This window comes from Hibiscus syriacus, unplaced genomic scaffold, assembly GCF_006381635.1.
Source record: "Hibiscus syriacus cultivar Baekdansim isolate YM2019G1 unplaced genomic scaffold, ASM638163v2 tig00116962_pilon, whole genome shotgun sequence".
NCBI classification, from domain to species: domain Eukaryota; kingdom Viridiplantae; phylum Streptophyta; class Magnoliopsida; order Malvales; family Malvaceae; genus Hibiscus; species Hibiscus syriacus.
This window is the reverse complement of record NW_024063488.1, coordinates 3,944,842-3,962,577: the sequence shown is the minus strand read 5'-3', so window position 1 is coordinate 3,962,577 and position 17,736 is coordinate 3,944,842. Positions and strand designations below refer to the sequence as shown.

General features: G+C 36.2%; 4 protein-coding genes across 6 annotated transcripts; 1 reads left to right on the top strand and 3 right to left on the bottom strand.

Moving 5' to 3' along the window:
• Positions 1 to 83: 83 nt before the first annotated feature.
• LOC120190238 (uncharacterized protein At5g39570-like) lies at positions 84 to 938 on the bottom strand. The gene is made up of 3 exons (XM_039193341.1): positions 698 to 938; positions 265 to 556; positions 84 to 167 (listed from the first exon to the last, which is right to left on the bottom strand). Exons 1-3 carry the CDS (start codon positions 916 to 918, stop codon positions 84 to 86), a joined length of 597 nt encoding a protein of 198 aa, XP_039049272.1. The 5' UTR covers positions 919 to 938.
• Positions 939 to 2,293: 1,355 nt separating this feature from the next.
• LOC120190290 (ARF guanine-nucleotide exchange factor GNL1-like) lies at positions 2,294 to 8,008 on the bottom strand. 2 transcript variants are annotated; one of them, XM_039193387.1, is made up of 3 exons: positions 7,897 to 8,008; positions 6,457 to 7,280; positions 2,294 to 6,368 (listed from the first exon to the last, which is right to left on the bottom strand). In XM_039193387.1, exons 2-3 carry the CDS (start codon positions 7,177 to 7,179, stop codon positions 2,643 to 2,645), a joined length of 4,449 nt encoding a protein of 1,482 aa, XP_039049318.1. In that variant the 5' UTR covers positions 7,180 to 7,280; positions 7,897 to 8,008; the 3' UTR covers positions 2,294 to 2,642. The 2 variants fall into 2 exon arrangements, with proteins under 2 accessions (XP_039049318.1, XP_039049319.1); XM_039193388.1 differs by having other exon boundaries at positions 6,457 to 7,277.
• A 2,202-nt stretch (positions 8,009 to 10,210) lies between these two features.
• Positions 10,211 to 15,887, top strand: LOC120190728 (SNF1-related protein kinase catalytic subunit alpha KIN10-like). Of its 2 annotated transcripts, XR_005522639.1 has the most exons (12): positions 10,211 to 10,315; positions 10,402 to 10,609; positions 11,358 to 11,542; positions 11,627 to 11,809; positions 11,949 to 12,080; positions 12,295 to 12,480; positions 13,021 to 13,110; positions 13,210 to 13,293; positions 13,474 to 13,605; positions 13,899 to 14,141; positions 14,261 to 14,456; positions 15,872 to 15,887. XR_005522639.1 is itself a non-coding variant. In XM_039193769.1 (11 exons), the coding sequence occupies exons 2-11, from the start codon at positions 10,420 to 10,422 to the stop codon at positions 14,372 to 14,374; spliced, it is 1,539 nt and encodes a 512-aa protein (XP_039049700.1). In that variant the 5' UTR covers positions 10,211 to 10,315; positions 10,402 to 10,419; the 3' UTR covers positions 14,375 to 14,644. The 2 variants fall into 2 exon arrangements, 1 of the variants encoding a protein (XP_039049700.1); XM_039193769.1 differs by lacking the exon at positions 15,872 to 15,887 and having other exon boundaries at positions 14,261 to 14,644.
• On the bottom strand, positions 15,771 to 16,751 carry LOC120190236 (ethylene-responsive transcription factor ERN1-like). The gene has a single exon (XM_039193340.1). The coding sequence runs from the start codon at positions 16,749 to 16,751 to the stop codon at positions 15,771 to 15,773; it is 981 nt and encodes a 326-aa protein (XP_039049271.1).
• Positions 16,752 to 17,736: the final 985 nt, after the last annotated feature.

Sequence of the window (17,736 nt, the reverse complement as noted above, 5' to 3'; positions counted from 1 at the left end):
GGTATGCCCTAACCCTTTATTTAGTATCTATATATATTATGGCATGAATCGAACTCCATTTATGCAACGAGTCACCGGTCCAATCAATCATCGTCGTAATCACGACGCCGACGGTTTTGCTCTCGACGACTCTTCTTTTCATCATCACCACTGTCACTATCGTTACCCTGCAATGTTAGTCATGGTACAATTGAGTGAGTTTTGAGACAGACTAAAATGCACACTGTACTCGAATGTATGTTACTTAAATTCGGAATAACTCACGTGTTTTTTGTGGTCATAATTCTTCCTATCATCATTTTCGTCATCGTAATCATTCTTCTTTTTACGATTTCTCGACTTCTTGTCATCGTTATCATCGTCGTCATCATTATTTTTCTTTTTCCTATATCTCGACTTCTTATCGTCATCATCTTCGTTACTGTCTTTCTTTTTTCTATATCTTGACTTCTTATCATCATCGTCTTCGTCATCCTTTGACCTCCTATAACTCGACTTTTTATATCCTTCTTCATCGTCATCGTAACTCGACTTCTTATACCCTCCACTTCCATGGCTTTGCTTCTTCACATGACTAGACCCGTAGTTGGACTCCGAATCCCCGTATTCGGATCCTTGTTCTCCATACTCGGATTTCCGACCAGGTCGTTCATCATCCGACTTTCGTCCATGCCCGGATTTCATTCCATGACCCGACCCGTGTCCACCACCATAAGCACTTGGTATGCTTCCGGAGCCGAAATTTGGACGTTCGTAATCAAAATCTCCTTCGGATGAACGATGGTAGCAGGTGGCCTTGCATGGCTCCAACGGTTGTCCGTAGGTTACAAAGAGGTCGAACCCGCCTTTGTATGGCTTCGGATTGTACTCTTCGAACTCATCGGGTTCATCGTTGTCGGGCGTCGTGTAATACGGCATCGTTCCAGCGTTGGCTCTACGTTCTTGGAAGAAAAACTAAAGGATTCTTATTTGTGCATGGAGATAAATATACGATGGAAAGTCAGAACGTTGAGTAGGAGATAAAGGAGGGGAAGCGTTTGAATAGGACCAGGCAGTGATATTGGTTACTAAAAATTCATAAATGTGCAATTAGGTCCCTTAACTACTCAATTTGATCACTGAATGTTGACATGGCATAAATTAATCAATTCATGTGTGACACTGTGACGTGTAATCATATGGTTTGTGTGTGTAATTTTTTTAATAATGTTGGATAATTACAAGATAGTATTTGTTTAATATATTTTTTAGTCGTTGACAACATACACCCTACTGACACACTGTTTGAATTCAAGACTTCTAAGGAGAATATTACTCCCTTTAACTACTGAGGCTGCTTGATGAATTCAAGGCAAGCTATTGCGATCAGAGTATCTACGGATCCCTGTGTATTCCGGGATGAACTGACGAGTACTAGATGTGGTCGTACCTTTGAAAATTTTAAATTCTCAAATTATTTAGGTATTTTTTGTTTATTATCTAATTTCGCACCTCCTAAATTTCTAATATAAATTCATAAGTTCATATCTCTGACATATATATATGTAGATGTCCTTCTGTGTGCTCTAAAACAGCACAACTCTAATTGTCCTATACACTGCAAATCAGATGGATTTATAAAGAAAACTTCTTAGGAGTCGACCGATTATATGTTTTTCTGTCGAACCTCTAAGACATATAATCAGTCGATTCTTATATATATGTAGGTTATGATGTATCGATAAAAGTGCGTCATAATCAACACAATGAAGGGTCCGACGTCGGAGCGGGAACCTTTGGAACTTGGAAGGGTGGTCGGTCTTTGGAACCTTTGGAACATGTAGGTTGGAATAACTCTTAGAAGTGCTTGCTTTTACGAGTACAAGGTATTTTCCTTGTTCCAGATTGTACAACTAAATAATGGCTCCTTTGACTTAAACAGTCGATGTTTCGGCCCCGGCTGCTGTTGATTGAAACGGGTGACCTCGGTTCGAGAATCGCTGGATGAAGAAGCATGACAGTTCCATATGCACGGATTCATCGACCCTAATCCGATCCGACTTTGGCCTGCTCAAAGGATGGCCCTGAAAATACCATTGTATGGAACTGTATGGAAGGCTGGTATGAGCTTATATTTAGTGGTTTCATGCATAGAATGAGGCAATATTCTTATTAAAGATTTTAAGAAAAATGGTAAGCTTATATGGTTATCCCAGACGATCTCGATTTCCATGAGTACTGCTTGTATCTCATAAGTAACTCAAATACAAGACTCTACAATTATAAAAACTGATTAATATAAAAAAAACAGTAATTAAAACATGTTGGTACAAAATTTATTAATATGTATAGTATACAAAGAAAATGGTTTCTGGTCAAAGAGATTTTATGTGCCAAAACAAAATTTATCAAACTCTAATCCCTTTTGTTTGTAGAACAAATGGCAACTCTACCTGCAAACTCTTCGAATCAAGGAATAAAAAATAGGACAGTGTACTGAACTGGTCGGACCTCCGGATCCAAGTTCGACTACAACAGAAAATATGAAGTTGCCACAACCAAACTATCAAGTTTCCCTTTTCCATGGCTTCAGTTCTGGACTTTCTGAGATTTTGCAATGGTAAACATGTATGGAATGGATTTTACATCATCTTCAAAGAGATTTATGGTCTGGGATTTTCTGACTGTGTCTTTTGCTGTTTTGCTTGTACCTGCTCCAGTTCTTGTTCTGTGAACACTTCGGATTCGCTTGATGGTATGAGCAACGCCCCATCGGTCGATGGAAGATTGGTTGTCTTTTGTTGTTTTGCTTGTACCTGCTCCAGTTCTTGTTCCATGAACACTTCGGATTGCAAAGATGGGGCAATTTTCTTCACATGCAGCCATGTCAATTGCCAGAAACTCTCTCCACCGAGATCATCACTCGGCACAAGCACCCCAGTAGTCTTCATCACCAGCAGGGTGTTCTTGAGAAGCTCAGGGACGAATTCATGCATTTTCTCACTACGTTTCCCTCGGAACTTGACTTTCATGCATCTCTCCATACGATCGAGAACCCCAAGCCATAATTTGCAGAAGGATGGTTGCTGTGATAGATCCTGCAGTGACTGTAAGAAAGCTTTCAACAGTAATTTTGTGGCTAAAACAAGTGTACCCTCCATTTTCCGGTATTCTTTTGAGGAGCTCCCCTGTGCAATTTCTAGCAAATCATCCATCAATGAAAAAATCACATGGTCGAAACAATGGAACCACATAGCATTTGGAATCTGAATTCCGTCTACCCCTCCTAAAGAACTCTGTAACATTAAAACGGCATGGTTCCTCACCTCTTCCCTCTGGTCCAAACATACTGCCCTCAGTCCACGCACCACCCTCAGCCACATCTCTCCAATGTCCTGACTTACTTTCATAGCAGCCTCCTCTTCCACAGCACTCCGAGCCTCGTTAGACCATCTTACTAGACAAACAACTGAACCTGCCATCATGTCTAGGGCAGAAATGGACCTATCAACCTCTGCGACCCGAGACTCGGCAAACTCCCTTGCCGCATCCACGCAAAGAACATAATTAGACGGCAAAAGATGCGCCCCCTCAGACATGATGAATGCTAGTGCCTCGAATCCGAACTCAGATGCTTCTGGATGTCGAGCGGTGATAAATAACAAGGAGATGATCGTACGCCAACCCAAATGGGATCTGATGTGAGTTGCATTTGCTTTCACGAGATGCATGACTTCTAGCGTGATAGGTCCACAATACGCATCAGCAACCCAAGCATCAAGTTTCAATATTAGTTGCATGGACTTTAGAAGCTCATCAGTTATATTTTCCTTATAAGGAAGCAAGCGCTGGCATATCTTAAGGAGCCCAAACACAGCTTTTTCAACTAGAGTGCATGGTACTGCCTTCTGCTGGACAATATCCGATATGTGCTTGTACACCTTTTGCCAGATTATCAAAATTCTATCCCGGTTATTCAGTGTGATAGTGATCAACAACTCCAGGCAGAAGACTGAAGTGTCTTCATCTTCAATGACCCTGATTCCTTTGCTGAATCGATCTGCAGCCAAGATAATGGCATCAACAAGTTGCAATAAAGACTCTGCTTGGAGAAACTTACTCTCCATGAATATATTATCGATGTGGCATTCCTGTACTATCTCACGAAGATGCTGTTGAGCAGCGAGCTCTTCCTCGGTTGGGTACAACTGTGGCTCTTCCATATCAAAGGATAGGAATTGACTGAACCGTCCAATCAGGCTCGAAGATTTCTGGGGAATGGCCGCAGGTGCTGTCTGTGATCTTTGTATAGAACTTGTAGCAGGCTTACCGTGCTCATGGTCAGACGAGGACTCGATTTCATCAGTTGCATCACTAGCTAAATGGGTAGGTAGAAGGTCAAGCTTGTGCAAGGTTAAGACACAGTCCAATATGTTTTTCCAGCCACTGTGGATACAATCACCATAGCTATTTGCTATAGTGAAAACTGTTGTTGTCGCCATCCTCGCTCTGGCATCATCTCCGAAGGAAACAATGGCCTCTTCAATGGACAATGGAGTTGATAGGTTCGTAAATTTACAAAGAGACACGACCAAATCATCCAATACATCACCGGAGTGATAGTGCGCTGAAATTTTGGCAACAGCCAAGAATCCCTCGATGTACATTTGTAAAACATCTTCATGTTCCACTTGATCAAAAACCACAGATATAGCAGCAATCGTGGGACCAGACAAGATAGAAAACATATCAAGGTCAAGGAGTGCTCTAGAATCACATGCAATGAAAGGGGTGCTTTCTTTGGATTTGTGAACCACATTAATCCAGCGGCCTGATGTCATTACTGAGAAACCAGCACCTTGATCAGGGATCATCTGAATTTCGTTCTCACAGATAGAGTGGTAAAGCTCAGACAAGTACTCTCGAGGAAGATCTTTCCCACCATTGATGAGTCGATTGTTACGGATAAAATCTTCTTCAGTCATCTTTTTCTTAACCTGTACATTGTGTTGATCTGTGTTAAGCATTATAAGCGAATACGACAACAAGAGGGCAGCATCTTTATTACAAAATATATGTGGTGATAGCTCGTAATATCTTTCAGCAAATGCCTCGAGCACTCTCTGTATCTTCTGTGACTCTCCAGGCAATCTGAAAGTTCCCAAGAAAACACGTAATGCTGAATCTAGATTCATGTCACTAAAATCGAAGGTCTTCACAAATTCATGAAGCACCCAAACACAAAATTCATCATGATTTCCTAGAAAATCTCCGATAAGATTCTTATCTAGCCCAGTTGTGTACCTAAAGAATGATGCTACACTTTCTGGGTCAAGCTTATCAGGTAATAGATGGATTCCTTGGAGAAATTCCAGACCTTTCTTGGGATCTCGATTAAAATGATCAGCACCGATTTCCAACTTTCTCTTGATGTTCTTCATCTTTCGGACAAAAGGAATCCAATAATTAGGATCACCGTAGTTCTGACATTTCAATGTCCAGAAAGCTTCATATCCCTCACAATCTGCCAATGCCTCATTCGATATAGGCAATTCGTTGCCGATTCTCTCAGCCATACCCTTCACTGTAGATACCAAACCATCCAGAGCAAGGATATGCATTGCAGACAAAGGTCCATTCACGGGAAATGCACTCTTTGACAACAGGTTGACAATGTCTTCAAAAACATTACTGCAAGTTATGTCACAATCATAATTAGTATACATCTCAGCCACAAATGTCTGCTGCCGACAAAGGTCGACCAAAGCTTCCAAAGCAACCTCCTGCTGTTGGTAAGAAGACCCGTGCTTGCTTTGTGCAAGCTTCAAAAGCACGCACGAAAAGAAAGCTTCGAGCTGCACTTTTAGTTCAGAGCGCAAATGATAATAGAGATTGAGAACGATGCTACACACAGTAGAAAGAATAAGCGGGCTCAAGGATAAGCCAAATTGCATCAGATTACGAAACAATTCATCCTGAATTATAGCCAATAACTTGGGATGCTTGCTGAATGATGGCCCACCCAATTCTATAGCTGAATTAATTAAACCCAGGGCAAAGAGTGGAACATCTTCATCATATGCTACGGGATTCAATTTAGGGCTAATACCAATATTTTCAATGACATTCAACAGAGAACACAAAAACTGAAATATCTCCACCATGCATGGGATCCCAAAAGGTGCGGACATCAATCTTTCATCATGTAGGGTGTCCTCCTTCTCTTCCCTTTCGCCAGACTTAATTGTGTCGGATTCAGAACTGGCCTGCACCATTGGAGGACTAGAAGTATCAGCAGCAAGAGAGGATGGACCATCACAAATGGTACCAACATTTCCATTTTCTACCTGTGTACTTCCAAGAACAAGATTCCCATTTTGTGTACCCACCTGCGAAATAAAAATGAATTTCATAAGTTAGAAGGCAACAAATGGGTTACTATGTTCAACTAAGAACCTAAACTATGACATAAATTACCACTCCAGAAGTAGATAACAAGCTTCCGTTAGCCATCTCATGTTCAGTGCTGCTGATCTCAGAAAGATGTGAGAAAATACACCTAATCAGTTCATGCATTGTATGCCGAGCTATCCGTTGCAACAGTTCACCTTTGGAGTTTGCTTGATGAACAATACGAAAGCATGTATTTGCTATCATGCATACATGCTTATTACTCAACCTAGTTGCAGCCTTACTTTTCATGCAAGCTAAAAGAACTTGAAGTATCTTCATTAGTACCACTTCTTCAGAAGCTGGATCGGTTACCTCAAACCGGCAACTCGTCACAGCATCTACAATCAGATGCATAGCTTCTTCCACGTTTACAGTATCCAAGTCAAGTACATCGATGGTCAGGATTTTATAAATGGAAGACAAGGCAACACCAGTTATCGGTGCACCAGTTTCATCAGATTTAATTACATCCAAAAACGGCTTAAGGTACACAATTGGATCAACATTTTGCCACTGATATCCCCATGAGAAAATTTGTTTCCGCAATTCTTTCAAGGAATGGATGAGAGAGTGCTCCAGCTGATCATCATCTGCAACATAACGGATTCCCCATCGGACATTTCTCCTCATGACAGCCAGAACAGCCCCAATTTCAGAATTAATCATACATGCGAAAGCACCTTTAGAAGGCTTGACAAGCTCTCCGTTAAATCCATTATAACGAGATTGTGTAATCAAATCCCCCATATTCAAACAAGATTCTTAATGAAACTGAAAATTATTTCTCAACGAAGAAGCCGGAAACTACTCAAACAAGATGCTAAACTCAGGCAAAATCATGCTATCTGCTGCAATCAACAAATGGATGTAAACAATTGAATTCGAATATAAACTAGGAAATAAATCTTCTCAGACGCTGCCATAAAGGTGAAGAATGAAGATAACAGTTAAGCCCTTTGATAACCATCAATTACCAGTAGTGTCATAGTTTGAACTTCACTTTTATTACAACAATCATAGCCAGTTATAAAGTACAATACAAATAATTAAACTACGCAGTCAAATATTATCTTCTGGAATTAAGCAGCAAAGGGCAAGAAAATTTGAACCAAAGTAACTACAAAACTGAAGATTAAAAATAATTAAATTGAGATCACAACTCGAGAGAAAGAAAAACAAAAACACAATAAAGGAATCAACGTGTAGACCTAAAAGAAATTGAAAAGAAATCAAAAAGGAAAGAAAAACCCAAATTCAAATCCCAGAAACCAGACCTATCCCAATTCATCAAAACGCAAACAGAATCAAACTAAGACTTGAACAGAAATATAAGATTCAAGATCAGCATTTTAAAGGATGAATCATGAGTCATCAAATCTGGGTCGATTTGGAAGGTACAATAATGTTTATTTAACCCCAAAAATAATTAAGGGAAAAACTGGATCGAGTGAGGAAATATGGTACCTTTCTCGAGGATTCCAATGGTGGGAATTGGGGAATAACTAGAAAAGGAGTGAACTCTGAAGAAATTTTGGAGCGTTTTGGGTTTCATGGGAGATAAAAATAATTTTTTTTTTTGGGATCACAAATTGATCTTTGTTTTTAGAAAATACAACCTTGTTTTTTTTAACAACTTATTTATTCTTTCAAATTCAAGTGTTATATTTTAGGTTAAATTCTTTTACTAGTCCTTGTACTATGTAAAATTTATATATTTAGTTATTATATATAAAGGTGAACATCTGATTTAGTCGAGTCGGGTCAAAAAAATTTGATTTAGTCAAATTGACGAGTATTATTTTATAACATAATTTTTTTGAAAATTTTTGAGTTGGGTTGTTCGAGTTTCTGTTTAAATTTAATTATAAATATTAATAATTATACGAACACTAATTAGTTTGAGTTTAAATAACTTTTTATAACCATATACGATATACATATATATTTCTTCATATTTTTAAATATGATATACATATATCATATAGAGTTGAGAGAATTGACTCAAACTTAAAAAATTAATACATTAATTATTAAAAAATTTGAGTTATTCAAATCCCATTTTATAACTTAAACTTTGTTTAAAAAAATTTCAAATCAAGTTGAGTTTATAAAATTATAAACCGAGTTAAATCAAATTAAATTTTTTAATATCAAACTAAAATATTCAATTTTTTTAATCAAATTGAATTTTATTTACCTAATTAAGTTGAATTGCAAGAGAACTTAATTTTATTTTATCTTTCTTTGAACATATACGTTAGTGCATTGTTGCAAATCTTTCTACTAATTTTATTTGATTCTTGTTATTGTTTTTTTGTAAAAAAATAAATTTAGAAAATTTAAATTATAAGATTAAATTTAAAAAAAAATATCGATTTAATTTCAATTCAATTGATGTAATTATTATTTTCCTATCTTATATGAAGAAAAGATAATTTAGACGTAGTTTAAAAAAAGTTAATTAAAAAAACAAATGTCTAAATTATTTTTTTTTGTTTTAATTATCTAAACTTTTTTATATGAAAATAGGTAAAATATCTGATTTGCTCGAAACCCTATACATTAGACTTTGTTCTAATCAGCGAGATTGGCATGAGATCCGAACTCGATCCGATCTAATGTGGTCAGGGTTTTTTTAAAATTTCATGTTTATATCGGGTCGGGTTGAGTTGAGTTTTTTTAATGTGATATTCGGATCGGGTCGGGTTTATGTGAAAATATCCGACCCAAAAAATATATAATTTTACTTTATATATTTAGAAATAATTACAATAATACCCTTCTATATATTATTTTTTTCAATTAAGTCATTGTTTTTATTGAATAAAAATAATATTTTTATTATTATTTCGGGTCTGGTCGAGTCGGATCTGATCGAATTTTTAAGTTATATATCGGGTCAGATCAGATATTAGATGGAAGATTTCTTATTCTCGGATCGAGTCAGATGGACTAAAAATCCGACCCATGCCTATCCCTAGGATAGAGGCGAACTTTCTCGCCAACTCTCTTACTAAACTACAAGCCAAGTCTGATGGCTCAATTCATATTTTTCTGGGATGCACCATCTTTACTGGTTGATACTCTTTCTAGAGACCTACATAATCATCCTCATTCGAAGAAGCATAATTTCATGATATAAAGGCTTAGCCTTCTTACCGTTAAAAATGATTTTTTTTCTTCAAATTGGCCATTTGTCAAAGTACATCTATCACATTGAAAAATATAAAGTTATAATGTCAAAATTAACCCCCATTGCTTATTGACATGGTCATTTTGCTTCCTATTTTATTTTTTTGGAGCATTTTGACCCACAAACGTTTTATTTTAAGGCAAAAGACCTCCTAACATTTGACAGAATAATCACTTTGTCTCTTATTCTTTTTTATGAGACATTTTACCCCTCAATGTTTCATTATAGGTTAAAAAAGACTCATATTTTGGAGCATTAATCGTGTGTTAACTATGATTTTCATTATAGATGAAGTTTTTTGTCCCAAAGTAAAACGTTGGGGGCCAAAATGACCATCTTGATCAATGTTGGGGGCTATTTTTGGCATTGCACCAAATTTAAAAGTACAGGTTCCAGATTGAACAATTTAAAAGTAAAAATACCATATTGGAAATTTCTGTCAAAGTAAAAGTACCAGATATCTTATTATTCCTTTTTTCGATTAAAAATCTAAAAATCGAAGAAAACGACAAAGAAGGGGGATCACTGTTATTCTATCGAATCCTAAGGGTAGAAACTAGGGGGGAAAGTAAGATTTTTAGTCCAAAAATAAAAAAATAAAAAAATAAAAAAAACTCGCTGGCTAGTTCTTCTCCGATTGGATTCTCTATCTAAAACAAAACCTAGCGGAGGTAGTTCCGATCGAATCAGGTAATCTTACACTTAATTCTAAAAATTTCTAACAGCTTTGATTCAATTGATTTTGATTTTTTTAATATATTTTTGCGTTTCTTTAAGTAAAAAAGGGAAGGAAAATGGATGGATCAGGAGGAAGAGGAGGAAGTGGAGCGGATAATGTATTATCGAATTACAAGCTTGGAAAAACGCTTGGAATCGGCTCCTTCGGAAAGGTTAAAATTGCTGAACATTGTTCCACTGGTTATAAAGTTGCTATTAAGATTCTTAATCGGAGAAAGATTAAGAATATGGAGATGGAGGAAAAAGGTAAATTTTTTGTGAGAATTTTCTCCTTCATTTTTTTGGTTTTAGAGATAGAATTTTAGGTTTTGTTTAGCTGCGGAAGTAAGAAAAATAGCTTGAGAATTAAGAATATAGTAATTTTGTTAGTTTAACGAAATTTGCGACATAAATATGCTTTGTTTGGTAGAAAATTGGAAAGATGAAAAATGGGAGGAGAGAAATTTGAAAGAAAATACATATATTTTAATAATATTAAAGAACAAATAATTTTCTTCCAAAACATAGCTTGGTAGAGTTGGAAAATTAAAGAATAATGCTAAACATTTAAAAATACATTACCAAGCTCACTCAAAATTTATTTTCTTTTCACTTTCCACATTTTTGCTCTATCAAGCACACCTTAAGTCTACCATTGATTATAAATTAGGTTTCTTGTTATTTTTTCCGATTGATTTTTTTTAAAGTTTGTTATTTTGAAGGATTGAATTTCTTAGGTTCAGTTTGATTATTACTTATTACTTTTTCTGCATGTTATCTTGCTTTCAGAACTAAAATAAAAAGTTATCAATTCAAACTTTATGAACTGTCTTGATTCTTCATTGTTGTTAAAATGAAAATGATTCATTGAGTGAAACAAAAAGAGGACCTTTAGTAGGTTTCTCAAATCTCAACCCATGTTATGCTTGGTTGAGTCATGATTGCATGGATTCTTGCATGTCGTTGTCAAATTCCATAGAATTATTGAATGCGGAAGGCTTACTCTTTGGTGCAGTTAGAAGGGAGATTAAAATTTTGAGATTGTTTATGCATCCTCACATCATACGACTCTATGAGGTCATAGAGACAGCAACAGATATCTTCGTTGTAATGGAATATGTAAAGTCCGGAGAACTCTTTGATTATATTGTGGAGAAAGGAAGATTGCAGGAGGATGAGGCTCGTAACTTTTTTCAGCAGGTCTGGTTGGAAATTATTGTTTATTACTATTAATTACCGTCATTCTTTTTCTTCTTAGAAATTATGTATGAAATCTTTAAGCAGATAATTTCTGGGGTGGAGTACTGCCATAGAAATATGGTGGTTCATCGAGACCTGAAGCCTGAAAATTTACTTCTGGATTCCAAATGCAATGTGAAGATTGCTGATTTTGGCTTGAGCAACATTATGAGAGATGGTCATTTTCTGAAGACAAGTTGTGGTAGCCCAAACTATGCTGCCCCAGAGGTAGGAGTCCGTGAATTTTAAATTAATGGTGGATTTCTTACATTTATTTTCACATTGTTTCAGTTTTCTTTAATTTAATTGAAATTTGTATCCTGTCAAGATGGCGTTTCCTAATGTGTATGGATCTCCATTGTTATAGGTTATTTCTGGGAAACTGTATGCTGGACCTGAAGTGGATGTATGGAGCTGTGGTGTTATATTATATGCCCTTCTTTGTGGCACCCTTCCTTTTGATGATGAAAACATTCCAAACCTCTTTAAGAAAATAAAGGTAAGTGACATCATATTTTAGTCCAAGGTTTCTCGTATGTCTTTCAAAAATATTTATCAGCTAATTCTATGCTTATGCTCATCTTATTTTCACTTTTTTGTATTTCTGTTCTGTCAATAATTTTGGAATCAGATTTTCGTTTTTAAGCATGTTTCTTACATTCTTAAGTCCTTAAAGAGCTGATACCTTGTATTTGGCATTATTTTTCCGTCAGGGTGGAATATACACACTTCCAAGCCATTTATCTCCTGGTGCTAGAGATTTGATTCCACGGATGCTTGTGGTAGATCCAATGAAAAGAATGACCATTCCTGAGATCCGCCTGCATCCGTGGTTTCAAGCACATCTTCCAAGATATTTAGCTGTCCCCCCACCAGATACAATGCAACAAGCTAGAAAGGTTGTTGATTCTGTTTTCTCCCAAGTTCAAGTGTTCAACTTCAGTTGTAAATAGCTTATATACTGCGATATTAAACGCTGAAAGGCATTGACGTAATATGATAACTTAAAAGTAACCATCAGGGTTGAAAAAGTGTACCTAGACTGCACTTTCTTGTGAAACTCTGAACTCTTGTTAGCTTCTGGATGTAGTTTTGGTACATTGAATACCGAATACTACAGTTTTTGTTTCAGGGAGAACCTTTTCAACACCCATACCTTTAAGTTTAATGTAAGGTACTTCGTAATCATTTAGTTTTCTTGCTTGTTATTGGACTTTTGGAAATAGATTTACTCCAATAACCTATTTCCCTACTATTCCCAACCCCATAAGTGACACAAGCCTTGCTTAGATGTTTTCTGGATCATATAATGAGATTTAGCTTGTGATTTGGTTGTCCCTGAGAAGTTCTTAATTCTGCTAATATTAGATAATTTTAATTTCAATACTTGATATTATGCCATGTCTTAGTTCTAGTGTCTGATTGAAACATAATTACAGATTGATGAAGAGATCCTTCAGGAAGTGGTCAGAATGGGATTTGAAAGGAATCATCTGGTTGAATCTCTTCGCAATAGAATTCAGAATGAGGTTTATTCTTCTCCAACTCATTGTCTTGATGGAACTGTTGCCTACTGTTGAGTATCTTCCAGGGAACTGTTGCTTATTTCTTATTGTATTATCTTCCAGGGAACTGTTGCTTATTACTTACTATTGGACAATCGTTTCCGAGTCTCAAGTGGCTATCTTGGAGCTGAGTTTCAAGAAACTATGGTGCGTTTTAGTTGTAATTTTTTTATTTATTGTTGACATTGCTTATCTAAAGCCGCCTCATGGTTATAGAATCCACTGTTTAGGACCTATTTCTTTTACACTGGTTAATTGACATCGTCTTTCTTCTTCCCTCACTTTCTTATTGAGTTCAGACTCTTTCTTTTTTAATATGTATTTTAGGAATCTGGCTTCAATCGCTTACATCCAAGTGAACCTACATCTCCAGTTGTTGGACACCGCCTTCCAGGATATGCTGATTATCAAGCAATAAGTTTAAGAGGCCTCGAGAGGAAATGGGCTCTTGGACTTCAGGTTGAGTTCGAGTCTCAAGCAGTTTTCCTACACTGACTTTGTATGATATCGGTTGTAGTCTTGTGGGTGATTATGCTTCAGTCGATAGGCATTTTAATGTCCGTGCTTTTATTTCTGACAATGACTTACTATGGGGAAAAATGAACTATAACTTACATGATAAATGTGGCTGATACTAATTAAGAAGTTCAGACAATTAAGACTAGAGTTGGCATGTAGCACATGTGGACGGCCACTACTTGAACCAACTCCTTTTATGTCCCAGAGTTTAACTTCTTTTTTTATATTCACAGTCTCGGGCACATCCTCGTGAAATCATGACAGAAGTTCTCAAAGCTTTGCAAGAACTCAATGTCTGTTGGAAGAAGATAGGGCATTACAACATGAAGTGCAGGTGGCTTCCTAGCATTCCTGGTCTTAATGAAGGCATGCTCACCAATCCCGTGCACAATAATCACTATTTTGGCGACGAATCAACCATTATTGAAAATGACGGTGTTGCCAAGTTACCTAATGTTGTCAAATTCGAAGTGCAGGTAATGTCAGAACTGATTATTGTGAGAGAACATGAGAATTTTACCGTGCTGTGTAGTTGTAGAATATCGAAAGTCCTCAATAAACATTCTAACACTTCTTCTGCCACGGATATCAACAGCTTTACAAAACAAGGGAGGAGAAGTATCTGCTGGATCTTCAAAGGGTTCAGGGGCCACAGTTTCTCTTCCTGGATCTTTGTGCTGCATTCCTCGCACAGCTCCGGGTCCTCTAAAACGAGTATGCTATATTTCCTAGGATCCTTCTCCATGAATCTCCTATGATGCATGTGAATAACAACATTCTATGTATATAACTTTTTGTGTGTGTGTGTGGAGCCGGTTCTCAAGACACTAGAGTTGGCCAAGGGAATATTACTTACTCGGTTATGTATGTTAGTCCAGCTTCTGATACTGTGCCTTTACTGGTGATTAGGGTTTCAACAATGTTATGGAACCTAAGGGAATTTTTATGAATTATCATGATAGAATTTACCTTGGTCTTCTGGAATTTACATAGGTCGAAATTTTGATGATCCTTTTCTTGTTCCATGTACTTGGGTGTAAGCGTACGATACAAGTACGTATTCAACTCGGATATATTTTTTTTCCTTCGATTTTTCGTGTTTTGGAAGGTCATTATTTGTATATTCATGTGTTAGATATCAGGTTTTAGTTGATCAATCTATTCTCCTCTTGTATATGGTTGTTGGACTTTACAGGATGAGATGTGTGGTATGGTTCACAAATTTAAAAGTTATTTAAACTGAATTTGTTGATTAATTAATTTTATTTTCAATGTAAAATAAATATTTATACTTAAAACAGTAAAAATAACTTTAAAATGTTATTTAAGATTTACTGATTTTTATATTTGAATCACATACTCTTAAACCATTAGAGAATATCTATGTATTTTCAATTTCTCTCTTTGATAATAATTTTTTTAATTTAGTCCCTGAACTTTCTATAATTCTTTTTCATTTCTTCAATTTCATTTTTAGTCTATTTTGATCAAAATTGAACCACATGTTCTTCTATCATCGTAGGATACTTATGTAACCTCGATTCATATTTTAACTACAAATTTACTCTCTTTTTTCAATTTAATCTCATAATTTATTTAATTTGCACTTTTTGACTGTTATTTTTATAAATTCTTTCTTTCCATTAATTCCTTGATTCATTTATGCTCTTATAAATACTTTATTCTAAGATATCTTTTTTTAAAATAATATTATAAATATATTTTACAATTTTAAATTATATTTATTTTATTAAATAACATTACAACACGGAAACTATAAATACTTAATTCTAAGATATAATTTTTTAAAATAACATTATAAATATATTTTACAATTTTAAATTATATTTATTTTATTAAATAACATTACAACACGGAAAGAGATATGAAAATATATATATAGTTAGTAAAAGTTAATAAATTGAAGTCAATATGTATTATAATATTATAAATAATATTCGAACAACTCAATTTGTTTTAACTTAAAATTAGAGTTATAGAATACAATCATTAATTCAATTAATTTAATTTTTTTAAGTCAACGGACACAATTCAAAGTTAAACCTAAACAATAATGAGTGGAATAGAACCCTACGATGAGTTGGTTAACAGAGCAATAATGGTTGGAAGATCAAGTGAGGTCCAAAGAGATTCACCCTCATGAGTTTCACTTGTACTCGAAGAATCCAATGAACTTTGCTGTCTTTTCTCTTCTTCTTTTCCCGCCACTCCCGAATCATCATCTTCTTCTTCTTGCATGCATATGAAAGCTTTGTTAACTGCTCTGATATTCGTTCCGCCATGGCAGCTTCTGACCCGAGCTTCCTTTTCAACAGCTCCGAAATCCCATTGAATGAGTTGAGTGAAGCCGAGAATTTCCTCTCGTACGATATCGAGTGTTCATCTGTGAAATTCTCAGCCGCCATTGTTGGTACTTGAAGCTCTTCAGCGAACTGGAAAGGAGAGCAGTTACAAGACGACTCAAATCCAATCTCATCCAAGAACTGGAAATCCAATGCCCTTCCATCTCCTGAATCGGAATCCGATTCTCTCCTGGAATAATCTTCGTTATCAGTACTTTGACATGATTCAACAACGCTCATCGCATTGAAAATTTCATCGTTTGACGTCGATAAACCCTCGAGAACATCGTCGAGGAAACCATGAGTGGTATCCTCGACTTGCTGCAACAATGGCTGCTGCTGGCTGACAGTAACAGGCGGTGGCGAGAAAGAAGTTGACAGCGGCAATGGAAAACACGGATTATTGTTAGCTTTGATCCTTTGGAGAAGACGATTACTGATCTTCGAAGAAAGGGCTGGAGTCGAATTCAATGACGATGAAGAACAAGGCCAGAAATTCGTTCTCGTATTCGCACCACGAAGCAGGCAAGCGGCTTCATCGTACGCCCTCGCCGCTTCTTCCACCGTATCGAAAGTGCCTAACCAAACCCTTATCTTTTGTATAGTGTCTTTGATATCCGCCACCCAACGCCCAGATGGCTTTTGCCTCACACCCACGTATCGCTTCCTGGTCCTCCTAACGCCGCCAAGTCCGGCGGTTGCTGCGGCGGCTTCTTTAACCATTTCATCCCAACCGTTTCTACTTCCGCCATTTCCACACTCTTTCTTTTCCTACCCATTTCTCCCCTTCTTCTTTCAGTTTATCAACTGAAGCGTTCTTTAGTTTCAGCTATAGCGGATGAAAAGTTCAGTGCTTTATAAACTGGATTTATATGGGAAACAAAGTGAATATAATATTTAAGCTTGACAAGGTCTTACTTAATTGCTTGCTTGTTCATAATATATATATATATATAAGCTATCATAAATGAACACAAATGGATGTTTTCTAGCTCTTCCATTGATGACGAAAATGATTAAATAAATTAAAAAGAACAAATAAATGGTTTGTTGCATTTGAGGCTATTTTTCCATGACCAATTCAAAGAGGATCTTTGCTTCCATTTGGTATGTTCTAAGCAGCATTGTGATTAATTAATATATTATGAGAAAATGATATTTTTATCTTTTATTAATTATTTAACTATCGATATTTAATTTATTAATTTAATAATATGAACTAAATATTATTCGCAACATCATGATTCAAACATCTATCTTATTTAATAAATATATTGCACCATCTCAATATATTTTTCTTGCTTCATTTGTCGAATGAATTGATCTCCGTTGTACTTATGTTTGAATTCTTCTAAAAACAATGACCAAGTAACTTGATTGTTAGACATCCTCAATTTAACATTGGTCCACCAGATCCTCGCTTGTCCTATCAACAAGGAAATCACTCCATCTAACTTTTCAGCATCGGAACAATGAAGTCCCTCAAGCATGACTTTCACGTCATTAAGCCAAACCCTTCAACTCTTTTGCAACATTCATTTTTGGAGTTGAAGTAACAGGAGGTTGAAAACGCGTCAATACTGCGTCTAAAGTTCTAAAGAATACATCTTGATCATTCACAGGCACTCCAGAGGGTGTCTGTTCTTCACTCTGCCTGGCCAAGGCAGGTGAATTACTGCTTTCAGCGGGTATATCATCTCCTGCTTCA

Bases quoted from the DNA above. Each gene is read 5' to 3' on its own strand.
- LOC120190236 (XM_039193340.1), bottom strand. From the start codon at position 16,751: ATGGTTAAAGAAGCCGCCGCAGCAACCGCCGGACTTGGCGGCGTTAGG.
- LOC120190238 (XM_039193341.1), bottom strand. From the start codon at position 918: ATGCCGTATTACACGACGCCCGACAACGATGAACCCGATGAGTTCGAA. The intron at 557-697 runs GTCGGGTCATGG...GAAGAAGCAAAG, and splicing joins GCTTATGGTGGTGGACACGG to CCATGGAAGTGGAGGGTATA. The intron at 168-264 runs GTGAGTTATTCC...CTAACATTGCAG, and splicing joins ATTATGACCACAAAAAACAC to GGTAACGATAGTGACAGTGG.
- LOC120190728 (XM_039193769.1), top strand. From the start codon at position 10,420: ATGGATGGATCAGGAGGAAGAGGAGGAAGTGGAGCGGATAATGTATTA. The intron at 12,481-13,020 runs GTTGTTGATTCT...ACATAATTACAG, and splicing joins CAATGCAACAAGCTAGAAAG to ATTGATGAAGAGATCCTTCA. The intron at 13,606-13,898 runs GTTGAGTTCGAG...TTATATTCACAG, and splicing joins AATGGGCTCTTGGACTTCAG to TCTCGGGCACATCCTCGTGA.
- LOC120190290 (XM_039193387.1), bottom strand. From the start codon at position 7,179: ATGGGGGATTTGATTACACAATCTCGTTATAATGGATTTAACGGAGAG. The intron at 6,369-6,456 runs GTAATTTATGTC...TTTATTTCGCAG, and splicing joins TGTTATCTACTTCTGGAGTG to GTGGGTACACAAAATGGGAA.